The sequence below is a fragment of the Tauraco erythrolophus genome, chromosome 16 (assembly GCF_009769465.1).
Source record: "Tauraco erythrolophus isolate bTauEry1 chromosome 16, bTauEry1.pri, whole genome shotgun sequence".
Classification (NCBI taxonomy): domain Eukaryota; kingdom Metazoa; phylum Chordata; class Aves; order Musophagiformes; family Musophagidae; genus Tauraco; species Tauraco erythrolophus.
This window is the reverse complement of record NC_141480.1, coordinates 6,953,375-6,979,848: the sequence shown is the minus strand read 5'-3', so window position 1 is coordinate 6,979,848 and position 26,474 is coordinate 6,953,375. Positions and strand designations below refer to the sequence as shown.

Below are 26,474 nucleotides of genomic sequence, written 5' to 3'. Positions count from 1 at the left end.
CTGAATGCCAGTGTGACAACATTTTAGAGCAGGTGTTTCCAGTACACTTTGTCATTAGCTAGTCACACAACAAGCAAAATGCAAATACTAAGAGTCACTCTGCACTGTTCAAGATGCTGTCAACATAACTTGCTTTTGAAAAGTGTTTTTTTAGAAGACATTCCAAGAAAATGTTACGTAAATATTTTATTTTGCCTGTCATCCTGGACAAGAACATCACTTTCTGGGTCTTTTATTATTTAACATATTGAGAATCTGATTCACATAGAAAAAGTACACACCTCTTCATCTTATAGGCCTTGAAATTCTTCACTGACATCTCAGCTCCTTCTCAAACCAGATGACAATGAGCCAGAACCGTCCAACTCCCACTACAGAAATGGTGGTTCAGGCTTACGAGTGCTGTCAGAGATTTGGTTAAGAGGTATAAAAGCTTCTATTAATAGCACTTTGATAAGTCTGAAGTGCAACCTGTTACCGCAGTTTTGGATTTAACATCAATAACAGTAGAAATCCAACAAATGAGATGGAGAAAAGTCACAAACGAGAACAGAGTTCAGTGAACGACTTCCACTGCACACCTTTACCTCACGGTCATTCCCAATACAAGAAATGCAGAAAGCTTTTTCTTTTTAAGAAAAATACCAGTTACTGCCACAAGAGGAAGCAGTACTTATTTCTAGTAAGCTGCGTTTCCAGCATACTACAGCTACTGCTGTCAGACTTTGCTCTCCTCCAATTCACTAAGATATTTAAGTCTTCAGGAATAGACTGTAAACAAGTCAATCTGAGAAACGTTCGTAAGGAGGGAAGGGACAAATAGCGTAACAGTTCTGAGCATGAAGCTAAAGTAAAACAAAAACCAACACACTATTGACATTTAGTACAAGCAGACTCAACCACTAGGTTTGGCAAGTAAAAGGCAAAAATTGCTGTTCTGGAACAGGCAATACAAGGGCAGCTTTGCTCTAGCTTTCAAGCAAGCAAAGGTTAAGAGATACACATTGCATATGCACAGCAGTTAACGCTAGTAGAACAAGAGAAAACACAGGAACAATGAACCCTGACACATACAAGCAAACTTACTAAGCAGCTCTTTCCTAACACCAAGAGCTCTAGAGGTCTAGTGTAGATTCAGAACCGTCATTTTCATCCAGATGTTTAACACCACACATGACACAAGTAATACTGCTTTGTGCAGTACAATCTTACAAGACCTCTTTGATTGAAGTTATCCAGTTTTGTATTTTATTTTCAGTTTCATCTTCTTTCAGAGGCAGTAGAGAGCATTCAGCATCTTTCTTAATACCAGGATCGACAGGCACCTTCCATACTTCCAACAAAAATGCCATCCATCCACTTCAGGTCTGGCAGAAATGGGATGAAATTAATGCTAAACTGCAAAAATTAACTACCACATACAGTAGTTTAAACTTTAAAGGATGCAACAAATACTTGTGCTTCAGATCTACTTTTGCAACACTTGTAATGGGGCCTGCTCAGCGTCAAATCAAAGTTACTAAATTCTGCATTCAAAAAGTACTTGTTTCCAATTATTTAAATGCAGTCAAACTGATGAACAGAAGGTATTCAGCTATAACCACCTCTCTACCTAGCAAACCTAATGACTGAAGGAAAAAACCTCTTCCCCTTGGAAAAACTCCAACATACTCTTGACTTGATAAAGCAAATCTAGACCTTTTTTATTTTTTTTTTTAAACAATTTGCCAAGACTGGAATGAGAGATAAATAGAAGGCACAACAATTTTGCTTTTTTTTATACAAATACAAACTAAACATGAAAAAAACTCCCTATTTCAATAAAAAATTTCACAAGTTCAGGAAAAGTGTTTTAAGAGTCAAGTTCTAGACATTTAAAACCTATCCCACAATCCAAAATTTTAAAGTGGTAAAACAGTAGTTCAAATTCCTTTCCGTGATCATGTATCAAAAGAAAAAGGTTTCTATGGATACCCATTATTCCACTTTTACAGCGCCACAAAGAGAAAGGTGAATGTCAATTTTTCAAGTGGCAATATCTCCAGACCAGAGGATGTTCATATGACCCTCAAAGAATAAATCAATAGTTTCGTTTTTTTGCCCTTGAAATACTTGCCAAGTACTATGTTTTCCTACAGGCTCTTGAACGCATGCACGTGAAATATTATTCCACTGACTGAAATGCACCCAAATTCTGAAGAAAGCAGGGGAGAAAAAAAAGAAAAAAATAAAGAGACATTCCTTTAGGAAAGACCACTGGTACCAAAAAAATCAGTCCGTAAGTTTGAGGTGAACAAGAAAATGCAGTTCTGTTCTTTTTAAAATTCACTTTTCCTAAAACGTTGTTCCACAAAGCTGGAATCTGGGACAAGGACTAGAAAAAAAATCACAAAACCAACACAAACAAAAAGGGGCCAAAATAGTATCGAACGTAGCAGTCTATAACAGGCTAGGGCCACATTCCAAGATACCCAAGGCTGAAATTCACAAATCTGCAGGAAAAAGGGTTTGCGCCACCATGTCAACATCCGTGATGCATTCATTCACTGGCGTTGCCCGATCCCCCTTCCAGCTCCAAATCCTGGCTTCTGGGACATTCCTCCACGCGGAGGCCCTCGAATCCCACCTCCCAGCCCCCCACGAGTGCCTCCAGGTCCACGTGGTCTGTTATCTCTGCGGTCACCCTCCCTGGCAGCTCGTGTTTTCTTCTCCTCCACATTCAGGCGCACCTCTCCCCTGAACATGATGGGCTGCAAGAAAAGCAGAAAAGGTACTTTAATGACTCACCAGTAACTCCTCAATGTCAAGCAGATTTCTGCAACCTTGTCTCCTATCCTCCTCTCCATCAAAGCAAATTAAAATATTTTATGATAGGTTACTAGTAAACAGCAATAGTCAAACTATGCATCTAGTCTTGTGCTTTACTGGAGAAGATATAAAAAGGTGTGAAAGTGTGACACTTGAAAAACAATCTCAGGCTTAGCACTGAGCATTCCAACAGCTTTTAGAAAAGGAACTGAACTATTAAGAGTAAGCTACTTCCATTATTACTGTGTGGCAACTCAGAGTCTGCATCATGCAGAGTCCTGACTGATTTTTCTTATGGCATGAAGGATGTCAGATCCTCTTGCCACCTTGCTGTACAGGCTAGTGAAGGCTTTCACTTAGGTCAAGCTCCATTTTTCAGAATTGCAGCAATACGTGGACACTTGATTGGAAAAACCTGACTGAAGCAAGAACAGAGAGGAGCAGGACTGCAACATCCTGCAAATGTCATTGTGGACGAAAAGTTGAAGTCTGTAAGAACCTAAGAACTACAAGAGTAAGGACTTGCTTGTTTCAAATTATTCCTGCAGTTGCATAACAAAAAAGAACATGAAAAACATGATCCATCATTGGCACAGACACAATGCTTTCTCATCAGATGGACAGACTGGCCTTCCACTTCTGCTGAACTGATTACAGAAGTAAAACGATCTCAGGATGAAGCACACTGCTCTCCTCTAGCCAGCAGCTGTGCTGGACAGACCAAAGCATCACCTTACAGTCTCGTTACCAACTCCAGTGCAAACTCCCACATTTCATGAGGCAGCAGACATCAGGTTTAGCTTCTTTGGCTAACAGTCTACTAAAACCTTTCAAACTCATTTATAGCAAAGCTTATCCTGAAGAAAGTCCTACTGTTTCAAGAGAGATGTTTGCTCCAAGTATTGGGCCCATATGCAAAACAATACCACAAACGGAATCTAGCACTGTTCAAAGAAGGGTAGGAGGTGTGCTAAACTGCTGTACAGAACTTGATCCTACATATTAAAAAATAATAATCTTAGTTCAGGAAATGATGCCCATCCATTACAATTTAACCATTTACATGGGCTTGCAAAAAAGGTACTCTGCATGCACTAACTTTGCAAGCTTATCACGTGTTCAAAGTCTAACTTGGAAGCCAGCATCCACTCTTCTCTGGCTGCAGTTACATGGAGAGGCACAGCTGAACAAGTAAACAAAGCCACAAACCCATCAGCTGAGTGTACCTTTGGCATTCCATGGACATGAAATCTGACACTCAGCCCTTGGCTACCTCTGCTCCACTGCAAGAGAACTCATGAGTGAACATTTCTAGTTTGCTTCAGCAAGAACTCAAACATGCAAGTTTAAGTCTCTGCTGAAGGTGTTCCTGTCCTTCCACTTCTGCTGAACTGATTACAGAAGTAAAACGATCTCAGGATGAAGCACACTGCTCTCCTCTAGCCAGCAGCTGTGCTGGACAGACCAAAGCATCACCCAGCTGAAGGACCCACTGTCACTGTACTACTTGTTCCCATGCCAGTTCAGGCCAAAGTCAACCAGATTTACTCACCCTACTTTTAGCACTGGTTTCAAGTCACCTGTTTTAGTCTTTATCCTAGACCACACTGGAACTGCTCAGCCCACAACAGCAGGAAAGCACTTAAGGAAGCAAGTCTTTATCAGCATTCAGATCTTGAATCACCAGCTCCCTGTGCAAGCTTCTAAGGCAGCTGGGCTTCGCATGCACTAACTCATCAAGCATTGCCACAAGTGCTGCTGGCACCCCACAGCCAAAGGTGTCTGTCTAACCACATGAAATCCCAAACTCAGACCAAATCTCAATGCTTAGAAGTCTGCACCCAAGCTACCTTTTGATTTAAGAACAGAAATATGCTGGAAATACTGATGTCCAGTACAGAAGTAACGATGTCATTGTCAGGCAGAAAGCTAGGCTGTAAGTAACCATGCTGCACAGCTGTTGTGGTGCATCCAGGGTCACTGCCTACTACCACACTGTGTAGTCATAGGCTGTACATTTTGCTTTAGCAGTCACTGCTAACAAGCTGAGCAGGTATCTCCTGCCTTTGTTAGCAGAAATTCTTTTCAATCTGCACACTAGTATAGCTTCTCCCTTTCAACTTCTTCAACAAACAAGATTATACTTGTCCATAGCTTTCACGAAGGCAAGGTAGAGGGAGTCTGACCCTATTTACCTGCTTCCTGTGTAGAGTTCAGCAACTTCCCATTGGAAAAAGACTTTATAATGAATAAATTCATGTTCACCAAAGTTGTTACAAGCTACTTCAATGGCAAAAGACTCAATCTGTACAAATGCTGCACAAGTCTTGTTAATAGGAGGGAAAGACATCCCATCTACTTTAAGATGCTCAAGAAAGGGCAAAGGGACCAAGAAGGGGAATCAAGAATAATCTTTTCTTCTTAACAGTAATTTGAAAAACACTGCCTGTTATTAACAGACCAAAAACCACTGACTACAAGTTTATTTACCCTGTTGCTAAGGATCTTCTGAACTGGTTCAGGATCATCAAACACCACAAACCCAAAATTGGGGAGCTTTCCACCACTGTTGATGCGGAGTTCAACAACATTCCCATAGCCTGCAAGAGAAAAGCCAAGTTCTTGGGTCATACATTAGAATGCTCTGTTTACCACGCTGATGGCTGCAACCCCCAAACCCTGAGAGCATAGTAAAGCAACTAACTTACTTTGGAAAAAGTCTTTCAGTTCACTTTTATCCACATCATGAGGAAGGTTCCCAACAAACAGCTGATGACTGTCTGGGTATCTCACAATCCGTCTAGTTTCCACATCGCCTTGCTCACCCTCACGAACTTGAACAGAAAAGTAAAGCTTGTTTAAGAAGAGACAGTCCCCGCAACAAATGAAAACAAACAAGTCATGGTAAGAGTTAGCACCTTATAAAAGAATCAGAATTCAAACTCTTTATCCATTCACATATAAAAGAGACAAGTATTCTACACCAGCAAGTTTGTAACTGTGTGCTTTTTATCACCTGATTGAAGCCAAACACTTCAGCAGAAGCCTAGATACTCCAACAGAATGCTAGTGAAATTCAGCTCTAAAGGTTGCCAGACATTCAGACAAAGATCATCTAAAATAACAAAAGCCACAGAAGTAGAAATCATTCACTTACTGACAAAATTAATGAGATTTTAAAAGCCTTAATCATCATATTGCTTCCCCAAAACCATCAAGTAGCAGAACACAACAGTTTACTCTTTGTAGCTTCTCTTACTTGGTCTAGGACCCCTCTGTGGTGGGATGCTTGTTCGTTGCTCCCTCACTCGCTGATCCCTCTGAGGTCTCTGAGGTGGGGTCTGAGATTCAGGCTTTGCCTCAGGGCGGGGCTGTGTAAGTTCAAAAAGGAGTTAAGAAGGAATCAGACTAGCAGCAGTAGGGTTCAGCTTTTAAGAGCTCACTATCAAGTCGTTGATAAAATAACTTGAAAATACAGGAAAAAAATCATAGTTCTTTCCACCTGTGACTAAAACACATTAGCTAATGTTGGGTTATATGCTAAAAGCAAACATGTCCCTTGATTAAGTTAGAATTTCAAAGTCACCTCATTCACAGCTATATACAGTAAAGTGTGTCTGCCCAAAGAGCTGTGGCAGTTACATAGACAGATTGTATTACCTAAACTCATTCATGACAAAACCTCATTCATGAGAGAGTGGTGGAAAACAAACACTTAGAACTAAGTTGCCTCTTTTGTTAAGAGGCTGCAATTATTTTAATGGCAGATACATCCAGTGCTTGCATGAACATTCCTCGTTTTTCCTCCATGAGAAAATTTCTTCTCAACCCAAAAGCCAAGGAGTAACATTTACATGAAGTCTATCATGAAATATTGAATTTGAAGTCTCTGAGAATTGATCATAAGCAAGTAGATTTCACTGTGTTTTTCCCCACATCAGTTTACTGTCAGCCAGTTTGGCACTCGAACTTCTCTGGGTGCTGGATTCCTACCTGTGAGACCGGTACTTTCACAACGTGAGGTGGTATTCCTGATACAGGAACAGCTCCACTGGGAGGGAGGTTCTTACTGGTTACTGATGCCCAGGAAAATGTCTAAAACAAAAGAAAAACCACACAGATGGTAACTCAACTCCAGATGCTTTTATCCTTCTGGAATATACTCCTGATAGTATAGCTAACAGACACAGGATGAAAGTAACAAATTTTAACCTGTCCTTGAAATTCTGGGTCCACCCACTGGTAAGTTTCCCCACAACTTTCTTCAAATCATTTCAATTCAAAAGACTTAGTGTGATGATATCGGAGTCACACTTCCACCCTATTTCTAGTTCTACATAGCGGTGAAACAGGACACAGCAGTGGCCTGAGAACAAGTACTACATCAAGGTTCACCAAAGTATTCTTTCCTGAGTACCCATTTGTTCACTTTTGCCTCCCTCAACACTGAAGAGTGACAAAAATTCCCAGGTAGAAACAAAGTCGCATTGCACCTGGTTTTCGTGATTCAGCATGTTAGTTGCAGTCTGTTCAGAATTTCAGAACCTCTGTTTACAAACAACGAACCTGAGCCTCTCACTGCTGCCACAGTTCCCATACCTACCAATCTACAAAGCCTCACCTTAGCTCCTGGCACTTTAACCAACTAGTTACTAGCTAGAATTTCAACTACCTGTTACTGTATAGGAACTAATGGGAAGGAGACAATTGGTCATGAGAGGAGTAATTTGAGCTGCAGTGGTGGGGGTAGAAATACAAAGCATTTAAACACTCCTAATTTCAGGTATTTTTCCTCTTGCCAGAGAGGATAACGCTCTGCAAAATGACAGCAGAGTCAAACACACTGACAAAACTACCACAGCACAGAAAAGAGCCAGCCACTGTCATTACCCTGGAGTCCTCTTGCACTGCAGGAGCTGGATCAGCAGGAGCTGGAGAAGGACTCTTTTCCACAGTCTCTTCTGGAGCTGACTCCTCTAATGCTGGCTCAGATTTTTCTTCCTGCACCTCTGGTTCAGGTTCCTGTTCAGGTTCTGGCTCTGGCTCAGGCTCTGCCTCTGCAGCTGTCTCTTCCAGGTGTTCCTCAATGTCATTGCTATTACAGAGCATCACAAAAAAAAACACCAAGAAAAAGAAGTGGTATGATGTTATTATTGAGTGGTAAGAAACATTACCAATACAGAAGTCAGGTACATTGCATTTGAGAGGAAGAACAAGGCTAATGCATCTAAACAAGGTCACATTGCACAGGGATGCAAGTTTCACAGTGTTACACTATACAGCAGCAAAAGCTTTACATCTACTGAAAATCCAGAGACTCTGCGTTCAGCCTAACAGCACTTTGGTTTCAGCTGTCCAATGAACAGAAAACTTCTGACTGTCCAAGAAGAAAATCATGAGTAGCACTAAATTCATTTGACCTGTTCTACAAGCAGTCTGTATTGCACATCTGACTTCATCTAACAAGTTATTGTTACCTGACAGTCTGCTCATAATAAGCACCGGTATCATCAGGAACAGCCTCAGGTGTCTGCTGTCTTTCTTCAGGTTCCTCCCCTTCCTCTTCTGATTCTAAATGAATTTAGAAAAGGAAAACATACACCACACGTCTTTAGCACTCAGTTCAAGCACGAACATCTTCCACAACACACAGGTAAAGTCTCTGCCGAAGAGCACACAGGAACCACTATCAATATGTGACACGGAACAGACATTTCCTTATACTTCTGCTACCACTTCAGCTACTCAGTGTTGACCAAGGTCAAACATGTTCCCAATACTTCAGAGAAGCAGATTTACAGGCTACAAATCTGACTCTGATTGCTAAAATAAGCCTTACAGTTGTTCTTATAGAAACAGAATATGCCAGAAAAATAACAATCATCTGCATGTCAACTCCTTGCTGGAGTGCAAGTAAACTACACACAAGGGAAAAACCTAGAAGAGCAGGAAGTTTCATGCTGATCTGTCTTCTCCAACAAGACCATTTCCTCTGGTCTGGGAATGAAGTGTTGATATAGACCCAAGAAAAAAACACCAGTAGAACTACCCAAAAATTCCTGCTACTTACCCTCTGGAGGCTCGGTGTCAGAGTCACCAAAAACCTCATCTTGGTAGCGAAAGATATCATTGTGGACATAAAACTTGTTTGCAACAGAACCCTAGAAGCAAATCGAAGGGAGAATCGATTCAGTTACATCAATTGCAGAAATGTAAAAACTGAAATAATGAGAAAATAGGAACAGCTTGAGTAAGTCATCCTTCCCACATTAAGATCAATCCAAACTTGCCTCCTTCAACAAAATGTGTTATTCAGGGGGGGAAAAAACGCATCATACTAGCATGTCAAGCATGCATGGAACAGTGGGAAGAATTCGGATTAGTGCTTTTAATTCCAATAGCTCACAACACTGAAAAAGCAGGAGCAAGAACTTTCTGGAGTCTAAAGTATCTATTCCTAGCTCCAAGTCAAACAAAAATACAGTGTTCTTGCAATCATCCTTTTTTTAAAACTAGTTTTCAATTATGGGAACTGTTTTGTTCAAAAAAGGTGTCTATCTAAAAAGCCACCTCCAATGCTAAGTCAGCACTTCATACAGCAAAAAAGTCTGGAACCCATGTCTTCATACAACACAAAGCATTCTCCTCCTTCTACTAGTTCTTATCAGTAAGAGGAGCAGTTGCTAGGAGGGAAAATGACAGACAAAATAACTTTAAAATGCATAAGAAAAAAATATGCATTGCACACATCTAGTAGCCAGACGTTCGGATATTTACAACTGTAATTATGATATTCAAGGTTAATGTACGACCACACAGAAGCAGTGAAATTTCCTAAGGAATTTGCAAAATATTACTGCTGAATTTTGTAGCAAACTACATTCCCAGTCTAACCCGTCACATTCCAACACTGCACCTGACAGGCCTCATTAATCCTGACACATGAGAAGCACTGTAACACCACTGGCACTCAGTACAGCTTACCTCAGGTGCAAGAACAAACGTTTGCATGAATCTGCGCACGGGCTGCATGTTGTTGGAGAGCTCTCCCATCACCTGGACTACAACACCGTCATTGAGAGTAGCATGGGCATCCACGTGACGAATCTTCGTGTGGCAATCCTTGAAGTTTAATGACAGCACCTTCTTGTGGATATCCTATGGAAGAACAGTATACAGGTTACACTGCACAAGCCATTTCTGCTAAGTTAGCAGCTTTCAAAGAAAGCAAAAACATAACATGCTGTTTCAGAATATATTCCCTAATTCTAGAGAGAAAGCTTGGTAGCATGCTCTTTAAGTGTGGTTAAATTTAGGTTATGAACTTTAATAAACAAAGCATTATCTTGCCTAACTATTCTGTTTACAGTTAGACAGTTTTCTCTCCCCCCCCCCCCCTTTTTTTTTTTACAGAAAGCACTTGGACAAAGGTGGATGAATCACAGCTAGATGTGTGTCTCTTCTCAGCCACAAAGGTGACAAAAAACAAGGAAAGAACAGTAAGGGATATTTTTTTAAGTGCTTACAGATTGCCCATAGACTGCGTCAGCTGGTTTTCCGTTAGAATCCAAGCCACCATGGACATAGGAAGAGTTCTTTCCATAAAACCTGTTGGAAAGAAATATCTTAACACTAAGGTTTGTTAACGAACACTGAGCCTCGACATTAGAGTGCACTACAAATAATATACTCTCAAGTGAGTTTTCTGTCTGAATTATTGGAATACAGCCATAGAATTCCATAATCCTGTTAGCAATCTGGGGGCAGGGGCTTTTGAACAAAGGAGAAAATGCAAAGTTTTCCTGTGTAAGATGTAGTGTTCAGAGAGCCACTAACAACCAAAACCCAAGTCTCACAGGAGATAGATGATCCAACCCCCTTCTCCCCTTTCTGTATAAGGTCCCAAAAGCTACACAGTATCCTCAACACCCAGGATGCCAAATGCTTCCTCTCAAGTTCTAATTTAAAGCTTGAGCAAGAAGCAATTGTACTTTTTTGTTGACCTACAGTAAACTAAGTACTGCAGGTGAATCTTCCATTTTGTAACTGTGGGATTACAAGCTAAAACATCATAAACACCATGGGATTGCACTCTGCCAGCAGATAAAAGACTAGAATTGAATTACATGGCAAACTTTCCTCTGGCCCAAACGGAAGAGGCCAGCTGCCCACCTAAGTGCAGAAATACTCTGAATAAGTGTTCCTAAGATTGGAAGAAGGAAGGTTTCAGAAATTCTTTGTCTAGCTACTCAAAGCACAGCAAAAAGCCTATCTTCAAAAAATGAAATTAGTTCTAGCAACATAGGGTATCTGTCAAATCAAACAGGGCCAAATTGTTTAGATAATAGATTGTAGTTCGCTGCACATTCATAACTTCCCTAATTTCCTTCAAGAAAGAGCTGCTGGCATGACTGAGATGTATCAATACACAAGCACACACCATTTTCAGTGTTTTTCCCCTATTCAGGGGGCACTGTATCAAGACTAACTACAAAAACGTTTAACTAAATAACATTGATCCAACTTTAATTTATATTGATTACAACTAGAAGCAGCAAGCAACACACTTTAGATTCACTTTTTTCTTTTTTTGCTCAGAATACATGTAACACCCACGACACACATATTTAAAGAATTCTTGTAATGTTTATCATTTGTGTTTTAGAATCACAGAATGGTTAGGGTTGGAAGGGACCTCAAAGATCATCTCGTTCCAACCCCCCTGCCATGGGCAGGGAAATCAGGAAAATTTTAACCCAGCTGATCAAAACTGAAAGCAAACTACACCCAGAGTCTGTCTTGAGTAAATCAGATTTTTAATGTCCAAATTCAGCAAGCCAAGATGTGGTAATAAGCTTATTCACCAATTTTAACACACAAATTCAGGAATTCACACAGAAACAGATCATGAAGTGAAGCAGAGCTTTACCTGTGCAAATAGTCAGGTGCTTGGTTCAGCAGAGTATAGTACTGCCTCACGAATTCCCGCCCGACCAGCAGGGGACTTGGCTTCTCCATCACCATTTCTTTGGTCAACTGAAAACTAGAGAAAAACCAAAAGCTCCATAAACCACAAGTATTTCGCATTGCTGTTCACATACCGATAGCATAAGACACGTAATCACTGCGGAAAGCAGGCACCAAAACCCAGGAGCTGTTTTACCACAGTAAGCAGTTTAACCCATACGCTTCCAGAGTCATCAGTCTTTGGTGCTGGGCAGGGAGGACCACTGGGTACCAAACCAGCAGTGGGAGAGGCTGCACGGGCAAGGGAGATTATCTCATAACATGTCAGCTTTTAATCATCCTACACATCCTCAGGAAAAAGCAGGTGGCAAGCAACTATGATTCTTCAAGAGGATTTGCTAAGTGGCTAAGACATTTACAGTCGATCCAAGTTCTGCTTACCCCACTTGACTTCACAATCAGAATTAAAAGTCAGATGTTCTAAGGCAAAGCCTGTGCCACTGTATTAAGGGCATTTTTAAAAGGTCAGAACAAGTCCAATCTATTTTTATCAGCAGCACAGCACTCCTTGCTTATGACTGACAAGTGCTGTAGAGAAATATCGGATTATATCAAAATTACTACGCCACAGACACATGATGTGCTTCCCTTGCTTCCACCAAACTCAGCAAGTCACCTCTCACTTAAATCCAGAAGACCAGCCAAACAAACAGTACTGCCCACACCTGGGCCCAGTGACAAATCGATTGAGGTACCTTCTACCTAATTTCCATGGATCTGTAAGTTACAAAAATAAAGTCTTTGCAGGTAGATTACACAATATGTTTATCTTCAGTCCAGGCCAGTCAAAACCAAAGCAGTCTTGTGTTTCCTTGCTTTCAAATATCCACACATACTGTCCAAACTCATACAAAATTGGTTCAGACTGGGAGGGAAAAACACTGATACCAGAACATGTTCTTGCTACCTAATAGCGATAACAAAAGTAGATTTTCTGCTTCATACTCAATTACACCAGCAGGTAGCAGAAGCTTAGTGGACAGTTTTGCTGTTGATGTACCACAGACTGCTTATGACAGCTAATTTTCCTGCAACAAGTCAGGCTCTGTAGTGCTGACAGTAAAGAGGTAGCGAAAGCACTACCTGCAGTGAGTCAAGCAGATGTTATCCAAAAGGGCACTAAAAGACCACGTGCAGCAGCTGAAAGAACTTTCTCCCCATCATTGACCCACAATCCCTTCCCCTACGCAATGCTTGCCCAAACACAAGGTACACAAATTCAACATCCACATACCTCAGATGTGTCATGTCAATCCAAACCAATACACTACTAACTCGAGCCCTCTAAAAACCAATGATTCAGGAGTCATCGTTTACTCACCCACTTGTCTTTAAGACTGCACAACTATAAATAGCTCCAAGAAGTGACGGCATCAACTGAAAAAAAGTCAAACTAAGTAGTCCTCTAGCACAGACTAAACAAGATGGGAGTCTGCAAATTTCCTGCCTAGGCAGTTATGTCAGGACAAGCTTTCTCTTCTCACTACCAATAACAGCATCCCGTATCCTGGGTAAAGAGTTGCCCACAACCATCATCTGAACAAATCAGGGGAGGAAGACAGACAGACTGCCTCTCCCATAGACTTGTACTAAGCCTTGTTCCAGTTCAACCAAGGATCTGTTTGACACTTTCATTACATTTGCTGAATTTTAGAGTAGTCCTTTAAATGCTAAGAACTTACAACAGACTGTAGCTTCAAAAGACAGAGGTAACCTACCAGGTTGGTGTTATTACAGTGACAGTTTCAAACGCACACCATATATAGGACATTGCAACCACATTGCTGGCTGTACCAGGAACAAAACACAGAAGCTTCAAACCCCAAGATAAGAGCATACAGAAAAGGTGACATGGAAGCTCATATTTTGGACAAAGCTAAGTCCAAATCAACCCGACAAATTCCTTATCTTAAAACTGTGGTTGTCCTGGTTTTGACTGGGACAGCTAGAAGAGCTCTGTGTTTCAGTTTTAGTACAGGATTTGTTAGAAGAATGCTGATAGTGCACTGTTTCTAGCTGGTACTGAGACATCAAGGACCTTTCAGCGTGCTGTGTTTTTACCAGTGTGCAGGAGCATGACAGGCTGGGGGAAGCACAGCCAGGACAAACAGGCCACAACAGGCTTTGGTCACCAGGTGGTGAGCAACTACACAGCACATCACTTGTTCGTATATATTATAATAATATATTAAGGTATGATGATAATTATTTCATCATTTTTTAATTTCATATTATCATTATAAAATTTATCTTATCTCAACTCACAAGTTTCTTTCCCTTTTCCCCTTTAATTCTCTTCCCCAATCCTTGGGGGTAGGGGAGGGTGAGCGAGCAGCTGTGTGGCATTTAGTTGCCAGCCAGGCTAAGTCACAACAGTGGTCTAACACCCAACATACTGTAATCAAAAGACAAGGCAATGTTTAACTATACTGGCAGAACATACAGATCATATATCTGAGGATGTGATCACATCCAAACTCCCAGTAACAGCATGCACTGTGTCCAGCTTAGTTGGAGATACAGCACACAAGTTCCTGCTCCAGGAGGTATGCAGTTTAAGGTTCAAAACAGAAGGTAACTAGAATGCTATTAATATGACAATAAAAACTGCTGTAGTTTTGTATACACTGATGTGTTTTGCTCTGCTTTTAACACAATCCCCACACACAGTTCTTTCACTTTGTAAGTTTAAAAATAAATGCAACATCTACCCACTCAATTTTTGTAAATGCACTTTTTGTAAGTTTAAATACAGGAGAGAAAGATCTGACAGGCAGCAGAGGATGCATACACGAGTACCTGCTCTTTCAGTAGGAAGCATGTGTATCACCATCATACAAGGAAATCTTCCTTACATGATAACGTGCAGAAAAGATAAGACCGAACAACCTAGAACTTAAAAAGGCTTGTCAATACACTCAGCAGCTTTCAGTTGTTTGAAGGTATTTTCAAGAGCCAACTGGGCAGGAAGTGATACTCCATGGTTGGGTCTGGCCTGCAGGAATTGCTCAGATTCTGCAGATCACTTTCATTTTAGGAAGTTGCCAGTTATCTGTGGTTTTGAAGAAGCCTTCAAATTGCAAGCATAATGCCTTAGACAGACATCCAAGACCAAGCACAGTCTGAAGTGACAAAAACCTCAAAGACACCAACTTGTTTGCCTTCTAGCTCATACTAAATTAGATCCCCACAAAATCTTATCAGATGGTAAGAAAAAACATCACAGGTATAGTAAGGCTAAGTTGTGGGTACCACTGCTGATTTCCTCATTTAGCTTTGTTCTCTGTCAAGCACTTGTGAAGCTCTACCTTTACACGGGGCAGGACGATCCTAAAGCAGCAGGAGTAGAAACGGCGGACAGACAAGACCTTCACTTTTAGATCCACTTGGCCTAACTGAAAACACAAGACTTAACTGCTCCACAACTGTTAAAAAAACCTTGTCTCTGTGCTGTGAGCTTACAATTAGAAAACCAATCCTACCACATCCCCCACAATCACTGAGTATGACAAGAGTTCTATATAAAAGCATACAGTTGTCACTTGTTCACTCTTCCTGTTTGTATTTTTTTGGGGGGCAGGGGCTGCATTTAATTTCTTTACAAAGATTAGTTTTGTCTGGAATTCAGACATTCCCACAGATGTCAATAGGTAGGTTTTCTACTCAATTCTGCCAAGTAGAACAATCAGAGTCTTTTGAGAATTATTTTCAATTGCTTCTAGAATATGAATGTACAAAGTTTGACCTCCTCACATCATGGTAAGCATTACCTGCAGCACCCAAATCTCAACAGCTCATGCACCAAAAGTTCTTTCAGATTTCTCTTCTTCACTGAGAGAGTCCTCACCTGTATTAATCCACTAGCACATCATCCTCAATGCTATTCAGAGCTGTTTCAATGCTGTACCGAAGACATATTGAAAATAAAGTGGCTTGTGCTGATTATGTCTGCCACATTTACAGGCTAAAGAAATAAATCAAAGGACTTCCGTACTGCTAAGGGTGAAAAATTCATCAGAACTAACTCTTAACATGGAAAGAGGAATAGCAGAGCACCCAGTTCTCATTAAGCCGATCTGAAAAGAAATGGGAAAAACCTTTACGTGACCTAATCAGAGGACAACAATCTGTTTTTACTCCTGCTGCACCTGCTGTTACACTGCCAGTTGCCATCTGCTCTTGTTCTCCAGCCAGCACAACCTGGATGACAGAAGCCAAGTACCTCCAGAAAATATTTGCTGCCTACCACTCACGAGCAATTCATTACTCCACTATTTCTTGACCTAAGAATAACTGCAAATTTTTATACTGCATTTCTACCACACAGAGCATAACAGTACCAAACACTTGAACTGTCACGGTGTTACTCCCGATAGAAGCTTATCCACACATTTTCGTGTCAACTGAGATGATGAAAGGGTGAAAATTGACAGGAAAAGCTGAAAATCAGATGACTTAAGATTAATTCATAAACATGCATTCATATTACTCCATATGTAAAACAAATTGGATAATCCAAATCATAACAGATATAGTAGAACAATTCTGCAACATAACAGAGTCTCCTTTCCTTCAGCCAAGAGATTTACAAGAAGACAAACAGCTCCTTTACAGTGGTTATCACCTGGCCGGTGGAAAATTCCACCATCTGTTACAATGCTTCTACTTGGCAGAAAATCAATGCTAGGCACCAAATTTCTAAAGTACAGTTATGTAAATTAGAGCCATTTATGTCAATTCTGTATGAGTAAATTTAGATTTAGGTCCACAAAACCTATTAGTATATTAGTGTTCAGAAAAATAATAGACACAAACACTTAATGGCTAGCATTGGTTAGTATTTTCTCACCAAACTGCTACACAGTGAAAGTGAACTAACCATTGCTCAACTCCTTTTTTTAAAATCAGACAAGGAGTTTAGTCTGAATCTTCCTTCTACTAGACTTCCTACACAACTAAGATCTCTAATGTACATTATACATTGCTCAGGCTCTCAGGACAACCAGTGGCTGCAGAACCCACTTAGCCTGATGTAACTGATGCCACCTTCTCATCCTTATTTTTGTCTTGCATTTCGATACAAGAAACAGTCTCAAAAAAATTCAAAGTTACTACAACACATTATAGTTCTGTTTGATTCAAACAAACAGATACAGGGAACAGCCTAGAGCAGTTCAAACTCTTTTGGCTATTTGTGTGCTATCACGTGACTCATTTGATACTACATTCATGCCCATCTCTACAAATCCATAGTTCACAGAGTACCCAAACAGTCATGTTGCCCCTCCATCCTTTTAATTATAGATGTAACTAAGATTTTCTGATAGAGCTGTTACACTGCTTCCCACAACCTAATCACCTTCTATAAAATATAATTCAGATCTTTCATTTCTACAACTTTACCTCTAACTATACAAAAGCAACTCAAAGTAAGACTGACATGTTACCCCAATGAAGATATTTTTCCCCTCTAAATGACAATGTCAAACTTTCCATGCAACTCTACTCCTTCATTTTTATATCAATTAATTCCTTAAATAAAAAGGCTTTTTGGAAGCTTAAGAAACACCCAGAGAAGCTCACATGGAAAAGATGTCTGTATCTAAGCACATCACACTACAAAGCTGGCAAACAGCAATTTTGCTGGGCATTAAAGGTCTGGTCAATAGTTAATAGGATTGCGTAATTACATGTCATTTGGGATTTCTCCAAGTTGCTTAGCAACAGGTAAGCATGTACAAAGCCACAAACTATTTATCTATATATATATATGGAACAACCAGCACTTGAAGCAGTTAGTACTGCTGCTTTGGACAAGAAAAAATAGTCAGTACAAACAAAATCTTGAAGAAGGTTCCTAATATGCCTCCAACAGCCATGACAAATTAAAAGTTAAATAACAAAAGCAAAACAATTCCAGTTAATTCCAACTCTCCACACATTTTACACTACTAGCATCTGCTAGTACTGCTGACTAAGCAAAAAAAAAGAGAAGCTGGTACCTGTGTGAACTATGATACCATGAATAACGAAACACAAACAAGCTAAACTTGCACCATTAGGCAAATTCCAGTGCCCATCTCAACAGGGGATTTATATTGTTACACCAGCTTGCTCTCCAGCAGGAAAATTAGTGTAAACCTTTTCAAGTAAACGCATGTGTAAAACACTACAGGATACCAGACACACCGAGATGAGAGATACTCCTTGTTTAATACAGCCTTAACTATCTGAGGGGAACAAAAAACCCACAACAATCCAGTTGACCCCAAGCCTAAATTATGAAGTGCTGAAAAGCACCTCAAATAAGTGGGCAACCCAAGTCTCAAAACACTAATGTTCTTTAAAAAAAAAAAAGGCATCTCCTTACTTGCCTCTCAATGGCTGCAGAAGTAGAAAATGTCACAGGGAACAGTGTCACAGCAACACAGCCTGTATTTTACACACAAGCCATTACAGACAGTTGCCTGCCTGTCACCAGGTCAGTTTGTTGTGGGTGTTTTTTTTTTATTTTGACAGATTCAGAGTGAAAGTATTCTGCCTGAAAGACGTTAACTTAAAAGGTAGCAATATTTCACAGGAGGCAAGATACTTCGAAGCCAGAGCCTGAAAGCTAAGTGATGGGATAACTTACCCAATGAATAATGAAATATTCGCAGATCAAATTGGAACAAGTTGTGAGGTTACCAGCATTCAACTCTTACTGGTATCTCCCGGAAACATTAAGATAGTCCATCAGATACACATACTCACTAAGAACTTCCAGAAGCAGGCACTCCCAAACCGAGCTCGGAGCAGCGTGAAGTGCTGGACATATCATGCAGACAGAGTCTTTACTAATAATCTTCAAAACCAACACCTAATAAAATATGGATTTGGATCTTCAAACTTAACACAGCTGTTTCTCCATTCACTACAGCAACTAGCACCTACTGCATGACAACCACACAACCTACAAAGACAGGCAGCGCCCAAGTTCACAGAGCACTGGAGGTGTTACAAGGAACTGGATTCTTAAAAAAAAAAACATGCAGCAACTGGAATGCCGTATGCTTGAGCAAACAGCTTTCTCTGCACTTAATTATCCTGATGCTGCAGAAAAGCAGAGCAATACCTGAACACCTTTCTGAAGCTCTTTGAGATGTACTGATGAGGAACACTATAGAAAAGCTAGACATTACACCAACATACGGATAACAAATTAAATTAGAGGGTTAACTATTTTCTAATCAAAGTTTCCAAGCAATCAATCCAAATTTAAGCACAAGGAAAACGTTTTCATTACAAAATTAAAAAATAATTCAGAATTACATTCAGCACTGCCCATGCTAGTACTGAAAAGCCCCTCTGCTTGCCAGTGGCAGATGGCAAGCCTTACTCAGCAGCAAGGCACAGCCCTTTAAACACTACAGGAATACAAATAAACAAACCACAAATTGCTGCAGGAGAGCTGTCATTCTAGAAGTCAGCCTGTGTTTTCGCTAACAAACCTAAGTGCGACCCACAAGTTGATGGATATAACCAAGTCTGCCAGGTTGCAGATAAAATTCAGTGCTTCTTGCATTGTTCAGCTCTGCCAAGCAAGAGAGACAAACTGAAGATTTCGACCGCTGTGATTCAGAATCTAAAAGAACAGTGACCATTTCAGAAAAACATCATTTCTAGAGTATTAAGCTCAAAAGCAGAGAAACAAAATACAAAGACAACTACCTAAAGTGTAAATCAAGCTAGTTGAGACCAGCATCTATACCTGTACAGTAAGGAATGTTCATCTGGGGAAGGAAAATGATACTGGATACGATTCCTGTAGTTAGAAGCATAAAGGACCACCTACTGTCCAAGGACAAACGGTAAATTAGATCCTGTTTAAAACAGGAGGGGGGAAAAAAAAAAGAGAATCTAGCCTAGAAAAATCTTAAAAATTTTGTATTAAAGGTAAGTGATATCTCAAGGGTTTCTCATCTTTTTCTTGGATTCTCCTCTCAAAACACTTTGCCTTCCCTGAGTGCTGGGTCTATTTTGGTGTGGGTTTGGGGTTTTTTTGGTTTTTACTTTCTTCCTTTTTTAACCCATCTCAATTGGCTTCCAATTTTCTACTTTGTATCACACAATCAGCACTTCTACTCAGCAACACAAAGACTAGAGATACAAAGAAAGGGAAGATAGTATTTCTGCAGAAGCAGCACAAGCATTTGAGTCCTCGCTTAGAATTAGCAGCAAGAAACAGACTTTATTGTAAGTTAATGTTTTTAACAGCTGCCCTATGCCCATGACCCAGCAAGGGCCACCTTTCAGTAGCCAAGTGTCTGGAGTTCCCCTTTAGACTGCAGCTGAGGTATTTAGCATTTTTTTTTTATATTTCTGCTATGCTGTGTCACTGGAGAAAAATACTCCAACATAGAAGATGGATGTGTAAGTTCTTTTTTATGTTACAACGAGATGAGTGCACCAAATTTCACATGCAGTTTATTACTCACTTTTGTTTCAGTAATGTACACTATAGATTTATGATAGGGTAAGTGAAATTTTTGTCCTCTATTATCAAATGTCTCAAATACGGCTTCGCATCCCTCAAGAAGTCACCAGAAGTTTCCTACACAAAAGAGAGAGGAGCATGCAAGGTGGAAGCTCTAGAACTACAGATACAAATTTAAGTTCCTATTACTTAAGCTTTATTGCCTAAAACAAAAAAATAAATACTGAAGCACCAAATTAGCCATCTCAATCGCTGGTACTTCTAGATGCCCAAAAGGCAAGAAGAGAGCTCCAGACTGCAGCTATTTTGCTAAACTCCTTCCATGGCAGGACTCTGCCATTAAAACCCAACTTGCACACAGTCTCAGAAGCACAACTTGAAGCTAAATCACTCTCTGGGGATTTTTCATGAGACAACTTCACCTGCCATAGGTCTCGCCATACAGGTCAGTCTATTTTTATTTTGAAAGCACATATAGACAATTTGACCATCCTCCAATAAGAGCTGCCCCCAAGACAGTCACAATAGCCTGTATATGCACTAATTGCTTTGAACTCCTTTCCGCATTTCCTCAAGTACAGTTCTCAATCCCTGAGAAGCTGTAACCAGGTATGTCAGCTAAACAGCTCCAAAATGAGCAGAACATGCCTCATTCCCTCTCCTTTTTATACTGCAACAGTTCTGGGAGCTGCTCATATCCTGCTTCAGTTTGATAGAGAAAAAATGGGAAATAATCTTCCCACTGAAAAAGTAGTAAGCAAGGCTGCTGTAGAGGGACCTGCTGTAAAACTAAGCTAAGATGATTTGCCCTGAGCCTAACTAGTAATGCTTCATACCATCAGAAAGAGATAGCTATGCTGCATTTAGCATTACAGAAAGAAACTGGCCCTTGTGATTTGACAGAAGTCCAAAACTAACTCCTCTTGAAAATCTTGAGTTCTCTCAAAACTCCAAGTCTTAAGAATTAACAGAAATATTCATATTTTTTTTTAACAATCCTAAATCAGAATCTCCTAAAAAGGAAAGGCTCTCCCCTACACTTGGGTGAAGGACTTTCATTTCTAACTAGATCTATTCCAACCTCATTACCCTAAAATTAGAAGTAATGTTTTTCTGTAAAATTACATTTTAACCATGCAAATTTCATCCTAAAGGGTAGTAGAATAGTGCTAGTCTGAATGGTTTGTTTACTCAAATTTTTTAATGAAAAATAAGTCAGCTTCATGCCTACACAGCTCTCCAAACTGCTTCATGATAAAGTAGCTACTTAGACCCTACAACTTTGCCATTAAAACAGGTTTTGTTTGACATCCAAGAGCTGCTCCAACAACTCGATGGAGTTGGCAGCAGGTCCAGTCTTCTTCTCTTGGGTCTGCAATTTTTCCATTTGGCTCCACTGCAACTTCTTAAAGTAAAAAGCAAAAGTTACTCATAAGCAGTCAGAAGAGGCAGATTAGAACATCCAGCTACACAGACATTACAATGAAATTCAAGCTCACTCCCACTTGGATTACAATCACCAGGATTAAGATTTAAGAAAATATTTTCTGCACGCCAAACAACAGATACTTGTAAAGAAAAATCACCTCTTCCCCCTCTACCCATTTTAGCCACAGAAGACTCTTAACCTTCATGTATAGACTGGATCCTAGCACTGAAGACTGATCCATCCTGGCACTGTTACATTGTTAGTCACTTGAAAACAAAACAGAAAGTCAGCCTAACAGCAGTCACAAGTGAAATGAGAAAACAGTACGGGGCAACGCAGAAGAAAATGGAAGATGGACACCAGCATTTCAAACACAGTATTTCACATTTGCCTCAGCAATGAGTCAGGTTTGTAACAGATTATTGGTATGTAACTGACAGCTCAGAGTTTTCAAGCTCTAAAAGCAGTACTCCACCAGCTAAGTCTTTCTGGAAGAGGCCCAGACTTAATACAGCAAAACTAAGACCTCAGATCAGCATAATAGTCACTGCCTGCAACGTTTTAGAGTAGTTGAAAATCATACTTAAATTTATTTTTTGTTTTCAATTACTCAAGGAGGTAGCTGTGGATTACCAAGTTTATTAGCAGCTTCAGCAAAAAGTTAATAATTACTTCAACTCTGGAGATTTTTATATAGGCACATGTAAAAAGCTATCCAGTCTTGTAGACAAAACTATCACTTTCATGTTCAGTTTGTTTCAAGCACAGCAGACTACTGCCAGCAAAACAACTAGCAGCACCTTGCTAAAGCCCTACTCTACTTTCATCTCCTCCTTTGATTCTCCATTCATCACATTACTTAGTTGGGCAAAAAGGCCCAGGTTTAATATTAATAACTAGAATAATCAATTAAAATGTTTTCCAAATCAAACAGGCCATTTATGCTAACCTTATGAGTGCTCTCTCAACAGGTACTACTGTTATGAACAGAAATATCAGTATGTACTTAGAGTAACATCATCTTTGCTTTATCATACTTTTATTAAAAGTGTTCCTGTGTCAGCTCACCTTACAATTTGCAAGGCGAAAAAGAAAACACTAGCTTTCTGAACCAACAGAGCTTGCTGTTTTGTCAGGTGCATAAAGATTTCATATTTAAAATTCAGATGTTTGAACTTAAAAAGTACCATAAGTTGTGCTGAACTCTATTGATGCCATTGCACCAGCTGCAAAACAAGCAGTAGAGCACTAGTCAATCACAGCACAAACAAGCCTTGCACATTTTTATTGTTTCTTAGACTGCAAATGCAAACAATCCCTACAGCAGATCCTGATGCTTACACTTGACCCACATACACAAAGGAAATCTTGTCCACCAGGTGTTGTACCTTAACTTTACTTAAAATTTCTAGCCTTCAACTTAAGGAGTTCACACTTAAAATACAACCTAGCAAAAAAAAAAGGTAGTTGCCTAATTCACACAAGTCAAGAACCGGAAACCACTATTTAGCATCTGATGCAAACAATATTCTTTTAAAAAGACTTTTAAAAGAAGATTTACACTTAAAAACATGATACACATTTGCAAAGGTTCAATGTTGATTTGCTTCTAACACATTTTGTGCAATTACACTTTCTAGCATGTTTTAACACTGCCTTTCAGGTAAACTAGTCCCTGGAACATGTGATGCTACCAAAAAAGTTGGGAGATCATCATAAAGATGCTCTGTGACTATTAGGCTATAAGACCTTAAACACATAAATAGGTACAGCTAGCCTTCAGTTTAGCTTTGTGTTCCATCCACTAAGCTTTTTTTGTTTGTTTTTTTAAAGCTAGACTCACCACGTTAAGTAAACTGGCTGAAACACCCCGGGAAAAGGTGAGTTCAGCTCACAGGATGTGAGCATGCTACCACCAGCATCACGGGAAGTATCACAGAACTATCTTTTCCGCAAAATCATTAGGCTTACTTTACAGAGAGGAAATTAAAAAAGTGAAAACTTGGTCAAAGGGAAGATTTCGGAAAAGGTCTGAAATCCAGTTTTTGCCTGTCAACTTCTGCACTCTGTTTGCTTTACAACACCAATCTAAAAAGTCGTGAGCTAAAAACAATCTGACACACACCCCCCACGTTTCATCTACAGCACCTGGAAGCATTAGCTTTCAGGGCTTGATAACAGTGTCCGCATTTCCTAAAGCTGTCACTCCTGGCTGTGAGAGCACAGGCTAGACAAAAATAGCACACACTGGAAACATGGCGGCTTGCTGCAAACGCTGCTTTCAACCAACTGTGAAAACAAAAAGAATCATTTTCTTTGTAAAGAACACTTACTGCGTGCATGCAAACCTTAACATCAAGAGGTCACCAGGTAAGCCCTGATGGAGACTAAAGTCTGAAAGATGCACGGAAGCCTTTTCTCTGGTTTTCCTCCAGTAAGTACATCTAGGGCCTTACAAGAGGCTGGAAAGTCTTCCCACAAGCACTACTTCGCATTAAATCTTGGCTTAATCTCGGACTCAACCAAGGTCATGCGGTAAATCAGGGTGAGATACACACTCTCCTTCTGCTCGAATTACGACTTCCTTCACCTATAAAGTTAGAGGAAGGGCGATACCTCCGATCTGATACACCGGTACGCACGACCTCACTACGTAAGCACCCGGTATTACGCCCTCAATCCACGGCTACAACTATCTATAGACAGGGGCTACCTCAGCTACACGCCAGGCTCTGGGCCGTCTCGTACTTAACCTCCCCCCTCCTCAAAAAAAACCAAACAAACAAAAGAAAAAAAACAGCAACAACAAAAAAACAGAGAATGGAAAACCACTGCGGTCTGTAAGGCGGAGAACAAAGCTCGCAGCTCCGCACCTCGGCTCGCACAATGAAGGTCCGCGAACGGCCGATCCCCCGCCCCACCTCCCTCTCCCCCCGCAAGTAACGCTCCTTTCTAAGCAACCGCTGGCCGAGCGGCGCGCCGCTGCGCTCTGCTCCCGCCTCGGAAGTCTCCGAGGGCGCCGCTGGACCAGGAGGTTCCTCCCGCCCGCGGGCCCCGCTCCAGAGCCCGCGGGGGGCTGCGACAGCCCGGCCACGGGGCCGGGGAGGAGGGCGCTCGCCACAAAGCGCCGCCGGGACCGGGCGGGCCTCGCGCGCCGGAGCGGGACACCGGGACCCGCAACGGCGCCGAGAACGCGGGGGCGCACCGGCAGCCGCCCTCCCCCGGCGGACCGCGGCCTACGCGAGGCGGGAGGGGACCGGGCGCCTTGGGCCAGGCCCGGTGCGTGCAGCCCGCGCCCGTTCCCAGCGGGACGTGACCCCGCCGGCGGCTCCCGCCCGCTCCCCTGCGGCCACGGGCCCTGCTCCCTCACCTGCGGGCGGAGCGGGACGGGAGCGGGAGGCGTCGCTTCAGCACAGGCCTGCCCGACGGACGAGAAGCACCTCACGCAACGGCGTGCTCTGCCGCCGGCTACATATATCCGGCGCGCAGCCTACCCCAGCGGGAGGCAGCTCTGCCAATCAGAGAACGGCGGCCCCTTCAACTCGGATGTTAATTGGCCCGCAGCGGGAAAAAAAGGTGGGCAGATCGTTGAGAGGCAGTTCAACTACCAACCATGCGGCCTAGCTCCGCGGGGGCAGTGAGGGTGACCGACACCTAGTAGAACCAATGGGCGTGGGCATTCTCGCTGTCGGGGTGGGACGAGACCGGGTAGATTCCCCCTTTAGCCAATAGGACGACGCTACCCGCGCTACCAAGAGCGAAGGGCGGGGCAGGCCTGACGCCATAGTATGGTTGAGCCGCACACCCGCGCCCTTCAGAAGGTGCTGGTAAACCCCGTTATAGATCGGGGCGGCCGCCTCGGTGCGGCGCAAGCGCGGCGGCCAATGGGAGAGCGCGGCGGGCCCTGACGGACAGGCGACCTCCAGCGCTCTTAAAGGGACAGGCAGCCCGCCACGAGGGGGGGGGCGTTCCGTGCCCAGCACCACCCCCTGCTGGCGGGAAGGGGACCGCGCCCAACATGGCGGCGGCGAGGGCTGGCGGGTCGCGATGCTGTGGGCCGAGGCCCTGCTGCTCCCGTGACAGCGAAGAGGCCGCGGGCTGCCCCTTTGATGGCGGCACCTCCTCCAGCCTGGCACAGCCTCCTGTGCACCAAATGTGCTCACCCGGCCTCTTTCCACACCGAAGGGCTCCCGTGCGGCACTGCAGCCGAGGCCGCCTCCACCAGAAACAGGCCCAGCGGCTCATGGAAGGCACTGGTCATCGCAGGCTGGAGAAGCATGGGCTGGCTTCCCATGCCGGGCCCCGGGAGGCCCCAGGCAGAGTCGGGAGACTCAGGCAGCTGCTTTTCCTTCACAACTTCCAAGCAAGGCAGACAGATGGATCATCTGCCCCAGACGAAAGACAAGCCAAGCCAAGCAAGGACGTTTTCTAACCCACCTTGCAAGACTCCAGTAGTCCTGGAAAGGAGGAGAAAGGCCTTGAAGTTCACAGATCCTTCCTCACCAGCAGACGCTGGTCCAGGGAGCACGAGGAGAGCCGGAAGGAAAGGAAGCAGACATTTGGCCTGAGCCAGCCAGCTCCCAGAAGGCCACAGCTTTCCATTTGTTTATGTCACATCCTATCCCAAATGTATCTGTGACATGAAGCAGTCAGAGATATATTTCACCCTATAAAAGTGACTTCCTCCCCACCACCGTATCCCTAAACAGTGCCCAAAACCCTCGGTGCTGTGCC

The 26,474-nt window shown here is 42.1% G+C and overlaps 1 protein-coding gene across 3 annotated transcripts; it reads right to left on the bottom strand.

The window, feature by feature from the left end:
- Positions 1–1,678: 1,678 nt before the first annotated feature.
- G3BP1 (G3BP stress granule assembly factor 1) lies at positions 1,679–25,198 on the bottom strand. Of its 3 annotated transcripts, none has more exons than XM_086621599.1 (12): positions 25,111–25,198; positions 11,738–11,851; positions 10,335–10,416; positions 9,793–9,966; positions 8,879–8,969; positions 8,286–8,379; positions 7,699–7,903; positions 6,802–6,903; positions 6,068–6,179; positions 5,517–5,642; positions 5,299–5,429; positions 1,679–2,750 (listed from the first exon to the last, which is right to left on the bottom strand). In XM_086621599.1, the coding sequence occupies exons 2-12, from the start codon at positions 11,830–11,832 to the stop codon at positions 2,544–2,546; spliced, it is 1,419 nt and encodes a 472-aa protein (XP_086477725.1). In that variant the 5' UTR covers positions 11,833–11,851; positions 25,111–25,198; the 3' UTR covers positions 1,679–2,543. The 3 variants fall into 3 exon arrangements, with proteins under 3 accessions (XP_086477725.1, XP_086477724.1, XP_009981988.2); XM_086621598.1 differs by lacking the exon at positions 25,111–25,198 and adding an exon at positions 24,089–24,299; XM_009983686.2 differs by lacking the exon at positions 25,111–25,198 and adding an exon at positions 24,089–24,299 and having other exon boundaries at positions 5,299–5,408.
- Positions 25,199–26,474: the final 1,276 nt, after the last annotated feature.